At 57.7% G+C, this 20,490-nt stretch overlaps 1 protein-coding gene across 6 annotated transcripts in view; it reads left to right on the top strand.

Annotated features, from left to right (window-relative positions):
- LOC102455798 (dedicator of cytokinesis protein 2-like) overlaps positions 1-20,490 on the top strand; it is a 427,487-nt gene that overhangs the window by 26,477 nt on the left and 380,520 nt on the right. For all 6 annotated transcript variants that reach the window (XM_089777669.1, XM_089777670.1, XM_089777667.1 and 3 more), the window contains exon 10: positions 3,674-3,809. In XM_089777669.1, the coding sequence (XP_089633795.1) occupies positions 3,674-3,809 (136 nt within the window). The remainder of the gene's footprint in view (positions 1-3,673; positions 3,810-20,490) is intronic.

Genomic DNA, 20,490 nt, shown 5'->3' with positions numbered 1-20,490 from the left:
CGAGGCCCCACATGAATTGGCTTCCCTCTGTCCACTCGCCGCAACGCTCCAGGGCGACTGGCACAGGCCTGTCCTCGGGGGTCACACCCACCCTTCCGCTGGCCTTGATCTCTGGCCAGGGTCTCTCGGGCTGAGGCCATGAGCCCAGCGAGCCTTCTCTGGGCAGCCAGGGCGGCTTCCACCCCCGATGCTCCATCCAGGGAGGACTTCCCCTCCCATAACTCTCTCAGCAAGCCCAGAGGGTCCTCTATCTGGGGTAGAGACCCCCAAGCCGCTTTCCTACTATCTTGGGCCTTCCCGCCCCTCTGGCAGGAGTCACAGGACCGGCAGTACCGCTGCACGGCTGTAAAGATTCCCGGCCAATAGAAGTGCTGGAGCAGCCTCAGCCGGGTGCTCCGGATCCCCCAGTGGCCCCCAACGGGGACGTCGTGGGCCAAATACAGCAGCTTGAGGCGATACTTTCGGGGGACGACCAGCTGCCGCTGGACCCCCCATGCCCTCGCCTTCCTGGGGGGAAGCCATTCACGGAACAGGAGTCCACACTCCCGCAGGAATCTCTCCTGGCCACCTCTCCCCCGGGGCTGAGCTGCACGGAGGCCAGCCTGGTCCCTCAGCCTCTGCAAGGAAGGGTCTGCCTGCACCTCAGCCTGGAATTCAGCTGCTGAGGCAGGGATCGGGACCTGTTCCCCACCTCTGCCTAGGTCCGGAGTCCCAGCCTGGCTGGACCCCGTGTCCACTGGGATGGGACCCTGAGGACGCTGCCAGGAGTCCTTCCCTGGACCCAGGTTGTCAGTCCCCCGCTGGCTCTGGCTCCGGGTAGTGACTAGAGCCCGCTGGGATTCATGGGGCCACTCCTCTAGGTCATTCCCCATCAGCACGTCGGTGGGCAAGTGCGGGTGCACCCCCACTTCCTTGAGGCCCTCCTTGGCCCCCCATTTCAGATGCACCCTGGCTACAGGCACCTTAAACGGGGACCCGTCTATGCCCTTCAGGGTCAGCTGGGTGTGGGGTAGTATCCGCTCTGGGGCCACTATGTCGGATCGGGCCAGAGTCACCTCCGCCCCCGTGTCCCAGAAGCCCGTCACCTTCCTCCCATCCACCTCCAGGGGTATGAGGCACTCACTCCGCAGGGGCCGTCCTGCCCCCACACGGTAGACAGAGAAATCCGCCTCCTGAGGGTCAGACCTCCCAGGGGAGGTGCACTGAGCATCCTTCCCCTCTCTCTGAGCTGAGGTTTGCCTGCCAGCCCCTGCCTCTGGGGCAGCCTGCCCTTCCTCCCGCCCCAGCCAGTTAACCCTGGAAAGTCCCTGGTCCTGGGACCTGGTGCACTGAGCCCTCTTGTGGCCTTTTTGCCCACAGCGATGGCAAGTTAGGCTTTGGGCTGTCTCTGCCCAGGCCCTGGCTGGTTCTCTGAGGCGCAGACGACCTGTTCCTTGGTCTCGCCCCGTAGTTGACTCCCTCCGTCGCTCAGCCGAGATCCGGTCTCTGCGCGGTTCCCTTTCTCTCCAGGACTCCCGTTCACACCCGGACTGGCTCTCCGTGAACTCATCCGCCAGCCTCCCGGCCTCCTGGGGGTTCTCTGGTCTTCGGTCCTTGAGCCACAGCCTCAGTTTGGGTGGGCACGCTTCATAGAACTGCTCCATCAGGACCAGCTTGAGCAGCTCCTCTGCGGTCTGGGCTCCGACTCCAGAGACCCACTTGCGGCCGTATTGCGCCAGGCGGGAGGCCAGATCCACATAGGTCTCCCGTGGCCCTTTCTGTACCCCCCGGAACTTCTTCCTGTACATCTCGGGGGTCAGCCCGAACTTGTGCAGCAGGGCCTCCGTGACTCGGTTGTAATCCCCTGGCTGTAGGTCCTCCAGCTGACTGAGCACTCCGGCCGCCTCCTGGCTCAGTGCGGGGACGAGCTCCTGCAGCCAGTCAGCTGGGGGGACCCATTGCAGTCCACAGGCCCTCTCAAAGGAGCTGAGGAACCCGTCTATGTTGCCCATGTCCTTCAATTGGGCCACCACGAGCCTCTCCAAGCGTCTGGCTGTCCTGGGACCCTGGGGCCCATCCGCACTTGGCGCAGCCGGTGCCCCGCCGGTTCTCCGCTCTGCCTTGGTCAGCTCATGCTGTTGCTGCCTCTCTCGATCCTGGCGGTCCCTTTCTCGATCTTGGCACTCCTTCTCTCGGTCCTGGCGGTCCCTCTCTCGGTCCTCTGCTTCCAATTCCTTTATCCGCAGCTGGATCTCCAGCCGCCGCAGCTGGATCTCCAGCCGCCGCAGCTCCGCTGGGCTGGCCCCTGCCCTAGATGGGCTTCGGCTTGCAGGCCTCCCGGGAGACGCTGTCTCATCTCTCCGGTGGGTTCCAGCGCTCCTCCCCCTCTCTGAGACTGACACACTCTCGGGGGGGTCTGGCTGCTTCCCCTGGGGACAAGATCCTGGCCCCGTGGCTGGTCATTCTCTTCCAGCTGGGCAATCAGCTGGGCCTTGGTTGCTTTCTGCACAGGCAAGCCCCTCTCTCTGCACAGCCCCACCAGCTCTGCCTTCAAGAGTCGGGCGTAGGCCATCTGCCCGCTGGGCCCCTCGGTGCAGACTCACCAGTCTAGTGCTGCAGCGCCCCACGATTCCAGGGAACCGCTTCGCTCTGTCTCCAGCACGCCTGGCTCCAGGGCTCTTGCTTCTATGGCGCCTTGTCGCTCGCCGCTGGAAGCTCCATCCACGGGGTGCAGTGCATCCCACTTCTGACACCAGTGTGACGGTGCGTTGGGGGTCCCCTGTCTCCTGCACCCCCAAATGGCACAAACAGACTGCACCAGCCGGTGGAATAGAGGAAGTTTATTGCCTCTCCAGGATACAGCACAGCACAGATGTAATCTGGTCACAGAGCTGGGCTAGGATGCCTCAGGCCCCCTTGAGATGGGGGAGACCAGGCCCCTAAACTCCAGCCCCTTTCCCTAGGCTGTCTCCTCCATGCTCCCAGACACCAACTAACCAACACTCTTCCAGCCCTGCCCCCCAGCCAGGGCAGCCTCCACCTTCCTTTGTTCCTCTCCATGGGGGGTGTCTGGCCATACTGGTTTGCATAGTGACTCATCCTGTTTTGCTGGGTCGTGGTACCCACGGCAGCCAGTGGGGGTTACCCCAGAGCCAGCAGCATAGAAACCAGCCAGGTACCCCCACTACGTCACAGCTTGACGCCTTGCGAGTCCCTCCCAGTCCTAGGGCTCTGCGATTCTAGGGCCCCTGCATCCCCGTCCCCCCCGCCACACCCCACCCCGCCATGTCTTTCTGCTGTAGCTGATCCCTCCACCCCGCACGGCGCTTGGCCCGGGTGAGACGAGGCCGCAGGCACAGGTCCACGCAGAGGGGCTCCAGTCTGGAGTGGCTGAGGGGCTTCGCCCAGCCATGCTCAGTGCCAGGAGCCCTGCGAGGGCTGTTCGGCTTCTCCGCCAACGCTGCCTAGGGCCCATTGAGCCAGAGCCCCACACTTCTCTGCATATGTGTCCCTGCTGCCGGGCCCTCTGGGAACAGTGCACGCTGGGAGATTTTGAAAGGCTGGGGCGGGGGCTAGCCCCCTAGTGCCATGCAGCCCCCATGAGTGGCGTCAGGGCCCCCGGTGTGGGACGTGAGACACTGGCCAGGCCTTTGTGCTCTGTGTGGCCCCTCTCTGAGCTTCTCTCCCTCCCCAGGACCTGGGCAGCAAGGACTTGAAACGAGAGAAACTCTTCTTGGTGTGTCAGATTGTGCGGGTGGGGCGCATGGACCTGAAGGAGACGTACTCCCGGAAATCGAGCACGGGTCTCAGGCGGCCCTTTGGCGTCTCAGGTGAGTGTGGGCCCTGGATCCAGGTGGGGAGGAGGGTACTGACAGTGTGCAGCAGTCCTGCCTTGGGGGGCTGAGTGACAGCTGGAGCTTGTGTCTCAGACTGTGAAACCAGAAGGTACCAGTGTGACCACTGTGATGGCACGTTGGGGGGGTCCCCAACCCTGCACCCACATCCACAGACAGACGAGACTCAGCCGGCAAGTAGAACCCTACAGAGGGGGATAAGAGGAGACAAAGGGGATATGATAGAGGTCTACAGAGAGGGAGAAGGGGAGATGAAGGGGGTATGATAGAGGTCTACAGAGAGGGAGAAGGGGAGATGAAGGGGGTATGATAGAGGTCTACAGAGGGGGATAAGAGCAGACGAAGGGGGATATGATAGAGGTCTATAGAGAGGGAGAAGGGGAGACGAAGGGGGTATGATAGAGGTCTACAGAGAGGGAGAAGGGGAGACGAAGGGGGTATGATAGAGGTCTACAGAGAGGGAGAAGGGGAGACAAAGGGGGTATGATAGAGGTCTACAGAGAGGGAGAAGGGGAGACAAAGGGGGTATGATAGAGGTCTACAGAGAGGGAGAAGGGGAGACGAAGGGGGATATGATAGAGGTCTATAGAGAGGGAGAAGGGGAGACAAAGGGGGTATGATAGAGGTCTACAGAGAGGGAGAAGGGGAGACAAAGGGGGTATGATAGAGGTCTACAGAGAGGGAGAAGGGGAGACAAAGGGGGTATGATAGAGGTCTACAGAGAGGGAGAAGGGGAGACAAAGGGGGTATGATAGAGGTCTATAGAGGGGGAGAAGGGGAGACGAAGGGGATATGATAGAGGTCTACAGAGAGGGAGAAGGGGAGATGAAGGGGGATATGATAGAGGTCTACAGAGAGGGAGAAGGGGAGATGAAGGGGGATATGATAGAGGTCTACAGAGAGGGAGAAGGGGAGACAAAGGGGGATATGATAGAGGTCTACAGAGAGGGAGAAGGGGAGACAAAGGGGGTATGATAGAGGTCTACAGAGAGGGAGAAGGGGAGATGAAGGGGGTATGATAGAGGTCTACAGAGAGGGAGAAGGGGAGACGAAGGGGGATATGATAGAGGTCTATAGAGGGGGAGAAGGGGAGACGAAGGGGGTATGATAGAGGTCTATAGAGGGGGATAAGAGGAGACGAAGGGGGTATGATAGAGGTCTGCAGAGGGGGATAAGAGGAGACGAAGGGGGTATGATAGAGGTCTACAGAGAGGGAGAAGGGGAGACAAAGGGGGTATGATAGAGGTCTACAGAGAGGGAGAAGGGGAGACGAAGGGGGTATGATAGAGGTCTATAGAGGGGGAGAAGGGGAGACAAAGGGGGTATGATAGAGGTCTACAGAGAGGGAGAAGGGGAGACAAAGGGGGTATGATAGAGGTCTACAGAGAGGGAGAAGGGGAGACAAAGGGGGTATGATAGAGGTCTACAGAGAGGGAGAAGGGGAGACGAAGCGGGTATGATAGAGGTCTACAAAGAGGGAGAAGGGGAGACGAAGGGGGTATGATAGAGGTCTATAGAGGGGGAGAAGGGGAGACAAAGGGGGTATGATAGAGGTCTACAGAGAGGGAGAAGGGGAGACAAAGGGGGTATGATAGAGGTCTACAGAGAGGGAGAAGGGGAGACAAAGGGGGTATGATAGAGGTCTACAGAGAGGGAGAAGGGGAGACGAAGGGGGATATGATAGAGGTCTATAGAGGGGGATAAGAGGAGACGAAGGGGGATATGATAGAGGTCTATAGAGGGGGAGAAGGGGAGACGAAGGGGGTATGATAGAGGTCTACAGAGGGGGATAAGAGGAGACGAAGGGGGATATGATAGAGGTCTATAGAGGGGGATAAGGGGAGATGAAGGGGGTATGATAGAGGTCTACAGAGAGGGAGAAGGGGAGACGAAGGGGGATATGATAGAGGTCTATAGAGGGGGAGAAGGGGAGACAAAGGGGGATATGTATCAGAGGGGTAGCCGTGTTAGTCTGGATCTGCAAAAGTGACAAGGAGTCCTGTGGCACCTTAGGGTATGTCTACACTACCACCATAATTCGAACTAGGGTGGTTAATGTAGGCAACCGAAGTTGCAAATGAAGCCCGGGATTTAAATATCCTGGGTTTCATTTGCATCTTGCCGGGCGCCACCATTTTTAAAGCCCCGGCAGTTCGGACTCAGTGCCCGCGGCTACACGCAGCACGGAGTAGGTAGTTCGGATTAGGCTCTCTAATCCGAACTACCGTTACTCCTTGTGTTAGAGAGCCTAATCCGAACTACCTACTCTGTGCCGCGTGTAGCCGCGCTGCACGGGGTTTGAACCAGCGGGGTTTTAAAAATGGCGGCGCCCCTCTTATGCAAATGAAGCCTGGGAAATTCAAATCCCGGGCTTCATTTGCAAGTGCGGTATGCCTACATTACCCCGCTAGTTCGAACTAGGAGGGTAGTGTAGACATACCCTTAGAGACTAACAGAAGTGTTGGAGCATAAGCTTTCGTGGGCAAAGACCCACTTCAGCAGATGCATGTAGTGGAAATTTCCAGAGACAGAATGAGGCTAGAGATAAGGAGGTTAATTCAGTCAAGGAGGGTGAGGCCCACTTCTAGCAGATGATCTGGAAGTGTGAACACCAAAAGAGGAGAAATTGCTTTTGTAGTTGGCCAGCCATTCACAGTCTTTGTTTAATCCTAAAATGATGGTGTCAAATTTGCAGATGAACTGTAGCTCTGCAGTTTCTTTTTGAAGTCTGGTCTTGAAGTTTTTGTGCTGCAGGATGGCTACTTTTAGATCTGCTAGTGTGTGTCCAGGGAGATGGAAGTGTTCCCCTACAGGGTTTTGTAATTACCATTCCTGATATCTGATTTGTGTCCAGTTATTCTTGAACGCAGGGACAGTCCAGTTTGGCCGATGTATGTAGCAGAGGGGCATTGCTGGCACATGATGGCGTATATAACATTGGTGGATGTGCAGGTGAATGAACCCGTGATGCTGTGGCTGATCTGGTTAGGTCCTGTGATGGTGTCGCTGGTGTAGATATGTGGGCAGAGTTGGAACCGAGGTTTGTTGCAAGGATTGGTTCCTGAATTAGAGTTACTGTGGTGCGGTGCATAGTTGCTGGTGAGAATATGCTTCAGGTTGGCGGGTTGTCTGTGGGCGAGGACTGGCCTGCCTCCCAAGGCCTGTGAAAGCGAGGGATCATTGTCCAGGATGGTTTGTAGATCACTGATGATGCGTTGGAGAGGTTTTAGGTGAACCCTGTAGGTGATGGCCAATGGTGTTCCGTTTGTTTCTTTCTTGGGCTTGTCTTGTAGTAGGAGGCCTCTGGGTACATGTCTGGCTCTGTTAGTCTGTTAAGGGGAGACAAAGGGGGACATGATAGAGGTCTATAGAGGGGGATAAGGGGAGACGAAGGTGGGATATGATAGAGATCCATAGAGAGGGATAAGGGGAGACAAAGGGGGGGATATGATAGAGGTCGATAACATCATGACTGGTACGGAAAAAATGAATAAGGAAAAGTTATTTACTTATTCCCACAATATAAGAACTAGGGGTCACCAAATGAAATTAATAGGCAGCAGGTTTAAAAGAAACCAAAGGAAGTTTTTCTTCACTCAGTGCACTGTTAACTTGTGGAACTCCTTGCCAGAGGATGTTGTGAAGGCTAGAACTTTAACAGGGTTAAAAAAAGAGCTAGATAGATTCATGGAGGTTGGGTCCGTCAATGGCTATTAGCCAGGATGGGTAGGAATGGTGTCCCTAGCCCCTGTTTGTCTGCAAATGGATGACAGGAGAGGGATCACGTGAGGATTCCCTTTTGTGATCACTCCCTCTGCGGCACCTGGCATTGGCCACTGTTGGCAGACAGGACACTGGGCTGGATGGACCTTTGGTCTGACCCAGTGTGGCCATTCTTATGTTTTTATGTGTCATACTGGCTCCTATGCTTTTACGGTCTGTGGATCTTGTAGCTGAAGGTGCTGAAATCCATGTGCCTCCCTGGGGGATGGAAAAGCCTCCCGAAATGGATTGGAACTAGGGATGTTAAAATGCAGGTAATTGGGTAACTGTGTAACTGCTGAAAATCTCAGTGGTTATGTCGAAGCAAAGGCTTCACTCAGTTTTAGGCAGCTACACAGACAGCTTTATTGATCAGTAAAGCCAAGTGAGCCAATCGTGGTCCCAGCAGAGCCGGGTCCAGTAAGGCTGCTCAACACAATCAATCCTAGTATTTTATTCCCTTAACCAGTCTGATGCCAGGGCATTCCATCAAAACAAACTTCAAAGAGAACTTGTTATCAGCACAGAAAGAAACAGGTTTAGAGGGAGTTCGAGCTTCAGCTCAAAATAGTTCATTAACACATTCCAACAGCGCATCCTTCTGGCCTCTCCCCACCTCGGTGAAGGCCAGTTCACTCCCTCTAGTATACGTGCGGACACAGGAAAGTGAAATGGCTTTTGTTATACAGAATGGCTTCTAGCTAAATATGAAAAGATTTCTACAACTCTCCCCTTTTAGCCTTTTAAAGGCTAACTTTAAAACCATTTTATGCCTTCATTTCCATCAAAGTATTTATGTACATTTCTTGTTCCTTTCTTTGTTCATCGTATTTTAACATCATTACTTCCACATTCCCTTTAGTAAGGGTCTGTCTCGTGTTTTCCAGAATACAAGAAATACTGCATTTGATTAACAAGAAACAAAAATAAACACACAAGAATATAGCCAATACTAAAACTACACCTTGCACAATCCAAGTTCCCGTGTGTCCAAACCAGCCTCCCAACCAACCCCAGAGGGTCCAGTCTTCCTCCTGCCTTAGGCTTTCCACAGTTCTTTCAATCTCTGAGGCATCTTCCTCCACTTCCTTGCTGGTGTCAGTGATACACACACAGCATTCTTCTCCCACTAAGGCACAACCCCCCCTTACTAGCCAGGACGTAGTCTAGGGCCATCCTGTTCTGGAGAACCATTTGTCTCACTTCTCCTAACTCCTTATTAATGGCACGGAGAGCTTTGGTTGTGGCATTAGCTACTTTCTCGAAAGCTACTTCCAGCCTCCGAATTTCTCTTACTGCATAGGCCACACCCAGTCCTGGGAACGCAATTCCCCAAAACCGCTGTGTTTCTGTTATCTCTCGGTAGTTTCGGATTCTACTACCGGGGGATGGCTAGTGATTCGAATGGCTGGGAAGGCTGCTCCAATATAGCAGGTTCCACTCCAATCCTTGGGCAGTGTTTTGTATGCCCGACGGTCACGGATGAAGTAATGGCCAACCTTTGCTGTTAAGGTTCTTTGGCATTGGGGCTTCATCATCCATTGCAAATAGTACCCAGCGATTCCGAAGTCATAAGGGCCTTTGTTATTCTCCCAGGTGTTGTTTCTGTACCATGCCCCGTTCAGGACAACATTTATCTCACACCTGCTTTTTCCCACTCAGGCTCCTGAACCATTACATGTCCAGCAGTATTCTCCAATTGGGGTCAGGGCTAGGCGGATGTACCCTGGGCTAGTAAACCCTTTATCCTGCCAAGTATCATTTGGGCCCCATTCACTAAACAATGGGCCATTCATTGGAGTGTTGTTCCGTGGGACTGGGATCATTGGAATGCCTCCTTCTGAATGTACAGGACTGTGAGCACATATCCAGCAACCTGTGGAATTAAATCCCTGGGAAACTTGGTTCATTAAAAGCATAAACACATTTGAACCATCTAGGTTATAACTGCTAGGTATTAAAAACAAGATTAAGCATAAGCTCAACATGAATTGTTTGTCCAGCCTCATGCTGGCTGTTCTTCAGGACTTCGTAGTTTGCTTCACCTATCGCTGGCAGGTTCTTCTGGGCCGCAGCTGGTACCTTGGCCTCGGTCTCTCAGGATCGTCTGCTTCTGGGCCTGGATTGCCGGTACCGGGCCTGTGCTGATCCCCATCTGCTTCTGGACCTGGGTCTCTGGTACCAGGTCTGCGGTGCTCCTTGTTGGGGCCAAGCTCTGTAGTGGCTGGAACCGGTTTGCAGTGGGACGCGTGAATCCAGGTGGGCAATCCCTTGCGCTTTACAGCAGTTTGGGTGGTCAGAAGGACTTGGTAGGGACTCTTTCACCTGGGTTCCAGGGCAGTCTTTCGCTGGTGAACCTGTATGCAATCCCAGTCTCCTGGTTGTAGTTTATGGCACGGCTCAGTCGGGGCCTCCTGGAAGGCATCCTTAACCTGTGAATGATAAGACTGTACACACCTCATAAGTTCCTGACAATACTTGACTATGCTTCCTTTAACAAGTGTGACATCAGCCAGGTCAATGTCTCGGCTGCTTAACAGTCTCCTAGGTCGGCCACATGCAATCTCATGTGGTCTGAGTCCAGTTGTCCGGTTAGGAGTGGCTCTCATGCTCATTAGGGCAGTCGGGAGTGCTTCTACCCATGTTAAGCCAGAGTCCTCACATATTTTAGCAAGTTTGTTCTTTAAAATCCCGTTATGTCTCTCTACTGCTCCTGTGCTCTCCGGGAGTCGCGGGCAGTGCAGTGCTTGTCTGGTAGAGTAGTACTTTGCCAGTTTTTGAACAATTTGTCCAGTAAAGTGGGTACCTCTATCACTGGAGATCACAAGGGGTATTCCCCATGATGGGATGTAATGATTTAGAAGTTTCTTTGCCACTGTGATGGCATCAGCTTTCCTGCAGGGATAAGCTTCTACCCATCCCGAAAACAAGCAAACAATAACCAGCACATATTCAAAGGATTGACATTTAGGCAACTGAATAAAGCCCATCTGTAAATTCAGAAATGGTCCCAAAGGCGGAGGTCTGGTTGCCGGAACTGTCTTTACAGGTTTACCCACGTTGTGGGCTTGGCAGACAGGGCAAGCCAGACAGTAATCTTTGGCTGCTTGGGAGAATTTGGGAGCAAACCAATTTTGTTTTAAGGTTGCTACCATCCCTCCTTTGCCAACGTGCGACAATCCATGGAGCACGGAGGCAAGGTGAGGTAGCAAGACCACTGGGGCAACAATGCGGCCATCAGAGCTGCGCCACAAGTGGTCTGGGCGCAAGGTGCACCCTGCCAGTCTCCACTCCTGCTTTTCCGATTCTGGGGTTTGGTCTTGCAGGAGGGCCAGTTCCGACAGAGACGGCAAAGGAGCTGGCGGTGGTAGGAGAGAGGGGTACAATGCTTCAGCCCAAGGAGGACATAAGGCGGCTGCTTAGCAGCCTGATTGGCCATGTCATTTCCTAATGCAACTTCATTAGAGGAAGAGGAATGAGCTACACACTTAACAATAGCAAGAGCCGAGGGTAACAGAACAGCATCAAGTAAAGCGGCTACATAAGGTCCATTCTTTATAGAGTGGCCAGAGGAAGTAAGAAAACCTCGCTGCTTCCAGAGCATACCAAAATCATGGACTACCCCAAAGGCTCACCGGGAGTCAGTGTAGATAGTAGCCGAAGCTCCCGCAGCAATGTGACAAGCCCTTGTGAGAGCCGTTAATTCCGCTACCTGTGCGGAAGAAACAGCAGGCAGAGGGGCAGATTCTATGACATCCCAGACAGTACAACCTGCATAGCCTGCTACCAAAACTCCACTAGAATTATAAAAGCAAGAACCGTCTGTATAAAGTATAAAATCAGGGTTATCCAAAGGCACCTCAGAAAGGTCCGGTCTGGGAGAGGTGACGGCTTGCACAACCTGAATAGTGATAGAGATGTAGCCGTGTTAGTCTGGGGTAGCTGAAGCAAAATGCAGGACAATGTAGCACTTTAAAGACTAACAAGATGGTTTATTAGATGATGAGCTTTCGTGGGCCAGACCCACTTCCTCAGATCAAAAAAACAGTCATGAGGCTCCCCCTCGTGGGGTGCAGGGAGCAGTGTATCACAGCGAATTACAGAGACATTGGGAGAAGCAAAGAGAATCATAGAATCATAGACTCATAGGACTGGAAGGGACCTCGAGAGGTCATCGAGTCCAGCCCCCCGCCCTCAAGGCAGGACCAAGCTCCATCTACACCATCCCTGACAGATGTCTATCTAACCTGTTCTTAAATATCTCCAGAGAGGGAGATTCCACCACCTCCCTTGGCAATTTATTCCAATATTTGACCACCCTGACAGTTAGGAATTTTTTCCTAATGTCCAATCTAAACCTCCCCTGCTGCACTTTAAGCCCATTACTCCTTGTCCTGTCCTCAGAAACCAAGAGGAACAAATTTTCTCCTTCCTCCTTGTGACACCCTTTTAGATATTTGAAAACCGCTATCATGTCCCCCCCTTAATCTTCTTTTTTCCAAACTAAACAAGCCCAGTTCATGAAGCCTGGCTTCATAGGTCATGTTCTCTAGACCTTTAATCATTCTTGTCGCTCTTCTCTGTACCCTTTCCAATTTCTCCACATCTTTCTTGAAATGTGGCGCCCAGAACTGGACACAGTACTCCAGCTGAGGCCTAACTAGTGCAGAGTAGAGCGGCAGAATGACTTCACGAGTTTTGCTTACAACACACCTGTTGATACAACCTAGAATCATATTTGCTTTTTTTGCAACAGCATCACACTGTTGACTCATATTCAACTTGTGGTCCACTATGACCCCTAGATCCCTTTCCGCCATGCTCCTTCCTAGACAGTCGCTTCCCATCTTGTATGTATGGAACTGATTGTTCCTTCCTAAGCGGAGCACTTTGCATTTCTCTTTATTAAACCTCATCCCTCCCGCTGTCCCTGGGCCTGGCCTGTGCTTGGCTCGTGCGGAAGCCACAGCTCTGGGGGAGAGCGAATTGCTGCCGCCATGTCCACACGGACGAAGCGACTACAGGCCTGGCCCATCCCTCCCAGCAGTGACTGGGGGAGCACAAAGATATCTGTGGGGGAAACCAAGGGGCTGGGCAGAGGGATACAAGTGTGGAGCGGCTGAGGGGATGGCTCTTAGCGGAGGGATACGAGTGTGGAGCAGCTCAGGGGATGGCTCTTGGCGGAGGGATACGAGTGTGGAGCGGCTGAGGGGATGGCTCTTGGCGGAGGGATACGAGTGTGGAGCGGCTCAGGGGATGGCTCTTGGCGGAAGGATACGAGTGTGGAGCGGCTGAGGGGATGGCTCTTGGCGGAGGGATACGAGTGTGGAGCGGCTCAGGGGATGGCTCTTGGCGGAGGGATACGAGTGTGGAGCGGCTGAGGGGATGGCTCTTGGCGGAGGGATACGAGTGTGGAGCGGCTGAGGGGATGGCTCTTGGCGGAGGGATACGAGTGTGGAGCGGCTGAGGGGATGGCTCTTGGCGGAGGGATACGAGTGTGGAGCGGCTGAGGGGATGGCTCTTGGCGGAGGGATACGAGTGTGGAGCGGCTGAGGGGATGGCTCTTGGCGGAGGGATACGAGTGTGGAGCGGCTGAGGGGATGGCTCTTGGCGGAGGGATACGAGTGTGGAGCGGCTGAGGGGATGGCTCTTGGCGGAGGGATACGAGTGTGGAGCGGCTCAGGGGATGGCTCTTGGCGGAGGGATACGAGTGTGGAGCGGCTGAGGGGATGGCTCTTGGCGGAGGGATACGAGTGTGGAGCGGCTGAGGGGATGGCTCTTGGCGGAGGGATACGAGTGTGGAGCGGCTCAGGGGATGGCTCTTGGCGGAGGGATACGAGTGTGGAGCGGCTGAGGGGATGGCTCTTGGCGGAGGGATACGAGTGTGGAGCGGCTGAGGGGATGGCTCTTGGCGGAAGGATACGAGTGTGGAGCGGCTGAGGGGATGGCTCTTGGCGGAGGGATACGAGTGTGGAGCGGCTCAGGGGATGGCTCTTGGCGGAGGGATACGAGTGTGGAGCGGCTGAGGGGATGGCTCTTGGCGGAGGGATACGAGTGTGGAGCGGCTCAGGGGATGGCTCTTGGCGGAGGGATACGAGTGTGGAGCGGCTGAGGGGATGGCTCTTGGCGGAGGGATACGAGTGTGGAGCGGCTCAGGGGATGGCTCTTGGCGGAAGGATACGAGTGTGGAGCGGCTGAGGGGATGGCTCTTGGCGGAGGGATACGAGTGTGGAGCGGCTGAGGGGATGGCTCTTGGCGGAGGGATACGAGTGTGGAGCGGCTGAGGGGATGGCTCTTGGCGGAGGGATACGAGTGTGGAGCGGCTGAGGGGATGGCTCTTGGCGGAGGGATACGAGTGTGGAGCGGCTGAGGGGATGGCTCTTGGCGGAGGGATACGAGTGTGGAGCGGCTGAGGGGATGGCTCTTGGCGGAGGGATACGAGTGTGGAGCGGCTGAGGGGATGGCTCTTGGCGGAGGGATACGAGTGTGGAGCGGCTGAGGGGATGGCTCTTGGCGGAGGGATACGAGTGTGGAGCGGCTGAGGGGATGGCTCTTGGCGGAGGGATACGAGTGTGGAGCGGCTGAGGGGATGGTTCTTGGCGGAGGGATACGAGTGTGGAGCGGCTGAGGGGATGGCTCTTGGCGGAGGGATACGAGTGTGGAGCGGCTGAGGGGATGGCTCTTGGCGGAGGGATACGAGTGTGGAGCGGCTGAGGGGATGGCTCTTGGCGGAGGGATACGAGTGTGGAGCGGCTGAGGGGATGGCTCTTGGCGGAGGGATACGAGTGTGGAGCGGCTGAGGGGATGGCTCTTGGCGGAGGGATACGAGTGTGGAGCGGCTCAGGGGATGGCTCTTGGCGGAGGGATATGAGTGTGGAGCGGCTCAGGGGATGGCTCTTGGCGGAGGGATACGAGTGTGGAGCGGCTGAGGGGATGGCTCTTGGCGGAGGGATACGTGTGTGGAGCGGCTGAGGGGATGGCTCTTGGCGGAGGGATACAAATGTGGAGCGGCTCAGGGGATGGCTCTTGGCGGAGGGATACAAGTGTGGAGCGGCTGAGGGGATGGCTCTTGGCGGAGGGATATGAGTGTGGAGCGGCTCAGGGGATGGCTCTTGGCGGAGGGATACGTGTGTGGAGCGGCTGAGGGGATGGCTCTTGGCGGAGGGATACGAGTCTGGAGCGGCTCAGGGGATGGCTCTTGGCGGAGGGATACGAGTGTGGAGCGGCTGACGGGATGGCTCTTGGCGGAAGGATACGAGTGTGGAGCGGCTGAGGGGATGGCTCTTGGCGGAGGGATACGAGTGTGGAGCGGCTGACGGGATGGCTCTTGGCGGAAGGATACGAGTGTGGAGCGGCTGAGGGGATGGCTCTTGGCGGAGGGATACGAGTGTGGAGCGGCTCAGGGGATGGCTCTTAGCGGAGGGATACGAGTATGGAGCGGCTGAGGGGATGGCTCTTGGCGGAGGGATACGAGTGTGGAGCGGCTGAGGGGATGGCTCTTGGCGGAGGGATACGAGTGTGGAGCGGCTGAGGGGATGGCTCTTGGCGGAGGGATACGAGTGTGGAGCGGCTGAGGGGATGGCTCTTGGCGGAGGGATACGAGTGTGGAGCGGCTCAGGGGATGGCTCTTAGCGGAGGGATACGAGTATGGAGCGGCTGAGGGGATGGCTCTTGGCGGAGGGATACGAGTGTGGAGCGGCTGAGGGGATGGCTCTTGGCGGAGGGATACGAGTGTGGAGCGGCTGAGGGGATGGCTCTTGGCGGAGGGATACGAGTGTGGAGCGGCTGAGGGGATGGCTCTTGGCGGAGGGATACGAGTGTGGAGCGGCTGAGGGGATGGCTCTTGGCGGAGGGATACGAGTGTGGAGCGGCTCAGGGGATGGCTCTTAGCGGAGGGATACGTGTGTGGAGCCGCTGAGGGGATGGCTCTTGGCGGAGGGATACGAGTGTGGAGCGGCTGAGGGGATGGCTCTTGGCGGAGGGATACGTGTGTGGAGCGGGTGAGGGGATGGCTCTTGGCGGAGGGATACGAGTGTGGAGCGGCTGAGGGGATGGCTCTTGGCGGAGGGATACGAGTGTGGAGCGGCTGAGGGGCTGGCTCTTGGCGGAGGGATACGAGTGTGGAGCGGCTGAGGGGATGGCTCTTGGCGGAGGGATACGAGTGTGGAGCGGCTGAGGGGCTGGCTCTTGGCGGAGGGATACGAGTGTGGAGCGGCTCAGGGGATGGCTCTTGGCGGAGGGATACGAGTGTGGAGCGGCTGAGGGGATGGCTCTTGGCGGAGGGATACGAGTGTGGAGCGGCTCAGGGGATGGCTCTTGGCGGAGGGATACGAGTGTGGAGCGGCTCAGGGGATGGCTCTTGGCGGAGGGATACGAGTGTGGAGCGGCTCAGGGGATGGCTCTTGGCGGAGGGATACGAGTGTGGAGCGGCTGAGGGGATGGCTCTTGGCGGAGGGATACGAGTGTGGAGCGGCTCAGGGGATGGCTCTTGGCGGAAGGATACGAGTGTGGAGCGGCTGAGGGGATGGCTCTTGGCGGAGGGATACGAGTGGGGAGCGGGTGAGGGGATGGCTCTTGGCGGAAGGATACGAGTGTGGAGCGGCTGAGGGGATGGCTCTTGGCGGAGGGATATGAGTGTGGAGCGGCTGACGGGATGGCTCTTGGCGGAGGGATACGAGTGTGGAGCGGCTGAGGGGATGGCTCTTGGCGGAGGGATACGAGTGTGGAGCGGCTGACGGGATGGCTCTTGGCGGAAGGATACGAGTGTGGAGCGGCTGAGGGGATGGCTCTTGGCGGAGGGATACGAGTGTGGAGCGGCTGAGGGGATGGCTCTTGGCGGAGGGATACGAGTGTGGAGCGGCTCAGGGGATGGCTCTTGGCGGAGGGATACGAGTGTGGAGCGGCTGAGGGGATGGCTCTTGGCGGAGGGATACGAGTGTGGAGCGGCTCAGGGGATGGCTCTTGGCGGAGGGATACGAGTGTGGAGCGGCTGAGGGGATGGCTCTTGGCGGAGGGATACGAGTGTGGAGCGGCTCAGGGGATGGCTCTTGGCGGAAGGATACGAGTGTGGAGCGGATGAGGGGATGACTCTTGGCGGAGGGATACGAGTGTGGAGCGGCTCAGGGGATGGCTCTTGGCGGAGGGATACGAGTGTGGAGCGGCTGAGGGGATGGCTCTTGGCGGAGGGATACGTGTGTGGAGCGGCTGAGGGGATGGCTCTTGGCGGAGGGATACAAATGTGGAGCGGCTCAGGGGATGGCTCTTGGCGGAGGGATACAAGTGTGGAGCGGCTGAGGGGATGGCTCTTGGCGGAGGGATATGAGTGTGGAGCGGCTCAGGGGATGGCTCTTGGCGGAGGGATACGTGTGTGGAGCGGCTGAGGGGATGGCTCTTGGCGGAGGGATACGAGTCTGGAGCGGCTCAGGGGATGGCTCTTGGCGGAGGGATACGAGTGTGGAGCGGCTGACGGGATGGCTCTTGGCGGAAGGATACGAGTGTGGAGCGGCTGAGGGGATGGCTCTTGGCGGAGGGATACGAGTGTGGAGCGGCTGACGGGATGGCTCTTGGCGGAAGGATACGAGTGTGGAGCGGCTGAGGGGATGGCTCTTGGCGGAGGGATACGAGTGTGGAGCGGCTCAGGGGATGGCTCTTAGCGGAGGGATACGAGTATGGAGCGGCTGAGGGGATGGCTCTTGGCGGAGGGATACGAGTGTGGAGCGGCTGAGGGGATGGCTCTTGGCGGAGGGATACGAGTGTGGAGCGGCTGAGGGGATGGCTCTTGGCGGAGGGATACGAGTGTGGAGCGGCTGAGGGGATGGCTCTTGGCGGAGGGATACGAGTGTGGAGCGGCTCAGGGGATGGCTCTTAGCGGAGGGATACGAGTATGGAGCGGCTGAGGGGATGGCTCTTGGCGGAGGGATACGAGTGTGGAGCGGCTGAGGGGATGGCTCTTGGCGGAGGGATACGAGTGTGGAGCGGCTGAGGGGATGGCTCTTGGCGGAGGGATACGAGTGTGGAGCGGCTGAGGGGATGGCTCTTGGCGGAGGGATACGAGTGTGGAGCGGCTGAGGGGATGGCTCTTGGCGGAGGGATACGAGTGTGGAGCGGCTCAGGGGATGGCTCTTAGCGGAGGGATACGTGTGTGGAGCCGCTGAGGGGATGGCTCTTGGCGGAGGGATACGAGTGTGGAGCGGCTGAGGGGATGGCTCTTGGCGGAGGGATACGTGTGTGGAGCGGGTGAGGGGATGGCTCTTGGCGGAGGGATACGAGTGTGGAGCGGCTGAGGGGATGGCTCTTGGCGGAGGGATACGAGTGTGGAGCGGCTGAGGGGCTGGCTCTTGGCGGAGGGATACGAGTGTGGAGCGGCTGAGGGGATGGCTCTTGGCGGAGGGATACGAGTGTGGAGCGGCTGAGGGGCTGGCTCTTGGCGGAGGGATACGAGTGTGGAGCGGCTCAGGGGATGGCTCTTGGCGGAGGGATACGAGTGTGGAGCGGCTGAGGGGATGGCTCTTGGCGGAGGGATACGAGTGTGGAGCGGCTCAGGGGATGGCTCTTGGCGGAGGGATACGAGTGTGGAGCGGCTCAGGGGATGGCTCTTGGCGGAGGGATACGAGTGTGGAGCGGCTCAGGGGATGGCTCTTGGCGGAGGGATACGAGTGTGGAGCGGCTGAGGGGATGGCTCTTGGCGGAGGGATACGAGTGTGGAGCGGCTGAGGGGATGGCTCTTGGCGGAGGGATACGAGTGTGGAGCGGCTGAGGGGATGGCTCTTGGCGGAGGGATACGAGTGTGGAGCGGCTGAGGGGATGGCTCTTGGCGGAGGGATACGAGTGTGGAGCGGCTCAGGGGATGGCTCTTGGCGGAGGGATACGAGTGTGGAGCGGCTGAGGGGATGGCTCTTGGCGGAGGGATACGAGTGTGGAGCGGCTGAGGGGATGGCTCTTGGCGGAAGGATACGAGTGTGGAGCGGCTGAGGGGATGGCTCTTGGCGGAGGGATACGAGTGTGGAGCGGCTCAGGGGATGGCTCTTGGCGGAGGGATACGAGTGTGGAGCGGCTGAGGGGATGGCTCTTGGCGGAGGGATACGAGTGTGGAGCGGCTCAGGGGATGGCTCTTGGCGGAGGGATACGAGTGTGGAGCGGCTGAGGGGATGGCTCTTGGCGGAGGGATACGAGTGTGGAGCGGCTCAGGGGATGGCTCTTGGCGGAAGGATACGAGTGTGGAGCGGCTGAGGGGATGGCTCTTGGCGGAGGGATACGAGTGTGGAGCGGCTGAGGGGATGGCTCTTGGCGGAGGGATACGAGTGTGGAGCGGCTGAGGGGATGGCTCTTGGCGGAGGGATACGAGTGTGGAGCGGCTGAGGGGATGGCTCTTGGCGGAGGGATACGAGTGTGGAGCGGCTGAGGGGATGGCTCTTGGCGGAGGGATACGAGTGTGGAGCGGCTGAGGGGATGGCTCTTGGCGGAGGGATACGAGTGTGGAGCGGCTGAGGGGATGGCTCTTGGCGGAGGGATACGAGTGTGGAGCGGCTGAGGGGATGGCTCTTGGCGGAGGGATACGAGTGTGGAGCGGCTGAGGGGATGGCTCTTGGCGGAGGGATACGAGTGTGGAGCGGCTGAGGGGATGGTTCTTGGCGGAGGGATACGAGTGTGGAGCGGCTGAGGGGATGGCTCTTGGCGGAGGGATACGAGTGTGGAGCGGCTGAGGGGATGGCTCTTGGCGGAGGGATACGAGTGTGGAGCGGCTGAGGGGATGGCTCTTGGCGGAGGGATACGAGTGTGGAGCGGCTGAGGGGATGGCTCTTGGCGGAGGGATACGAGTGTGGAGCGGCTGAGGGGATGGCTCTTGGCGGAGGGATACGAGTGTGGAGCGGCTCAGGGGATGGCTCTTGGCGGAGGGATATGAGTGTGGAGCGGCTCAGGGGATGGCTCTTGGCGGAGGGATACGAGTGTGGAGCGGCTGAGGGGATGGCTCTTGGCGGAGGGATACGTGTGTGGAGCGGCTGAGGGGATGGCTCTTGGCGGAGGGATACAAATGTGGAGCGGCTCAGGGGATGGCTCTTGGCGGAGGGATACAAGTGTGGAGCGGCTGAGGGGATGGCTCTTGGCGGAGGGATATGAGTGTGGAGCGGCTCAGGGGATGGCTCTTGGCGGAGGGATACGTGTGTGGAGCGGCTGAGGGGATGGCTCTTGGCGGAGGGATACGAGTCTGGAGCGGCTCAGGGGATGGCTCTTGGCGGAGGGATACGAGTGTGGAGCGGCTGACGGGATGGCTCTTGGCGGAAGGATACGAGTGTGGAGCGGCTGAGGGGATGGCTCTTGGCGGAGGGATACGAGTGTGGAGCGGCTGACGGGATGGCTCTTGGCGGAAGGATACGAGTGTGGAGCGGCTGAGGGGATGGCTCTTGGCGGAGGGATACGAGTGTGGAGCGGCTCAGGGGATGGCTCTTAGCGGAGGGATACGAGTATGGAGCGGCTGAGGGGATGGCTCTTGGCGGAGGGATACGAGTGTGGAGCGGCTGAGGGGATGGCTCTTGGCGGAGGGATACGAGTGTGGAGCGGCTGAGGGGATGGCTCTTGGCGGAGGGATACGAGTGTGGAGCGGCTGAGGGGATGGCTCTTGGCGGAGGGATACGAGTGTGGAGCGGCTCAGGGGATGGCTCTTAGCGGAGGGATACGAGTATGGAGCGGCTGAGGGGATGGCTCTTGGCGGAGGGATACGAGTGTGGAGCGGCTGAGGGGATGGCTCTTGGCGGAGGGATACGAGTGTGGAGCGGCTGAGGGGATGGCTCTTGGCGGAGGGATACGAGTGTGGAGCGGCTGAGGGGATGGCTCTTGGCGGAGGGATACGAGTGTGGAGCGGCTGAGGGGATGGCTCTTGGCGGAGGGATACGAGTGT

The sequence above is a fragment of the Pelodiscus sinensis genome, chromosome 4 (assembly GCF_052426305.1).
Source record: "Pelodiscus sinensis isolate ZL-2025 chromosome 4, ASM5242630v1, whole genome shotgun sequence".
Lineage (NCBI taxonomy): Eukaryota > Metazoa > Chordata > Testudines > Trionychidae > Pelodiscus > Pelodiscus sinensis.
The sequence above is the reverse complement of the archived record's forward strand: the minus strand, read 5'-3'. Positions and strand labels throughout refer to the sequence as shown.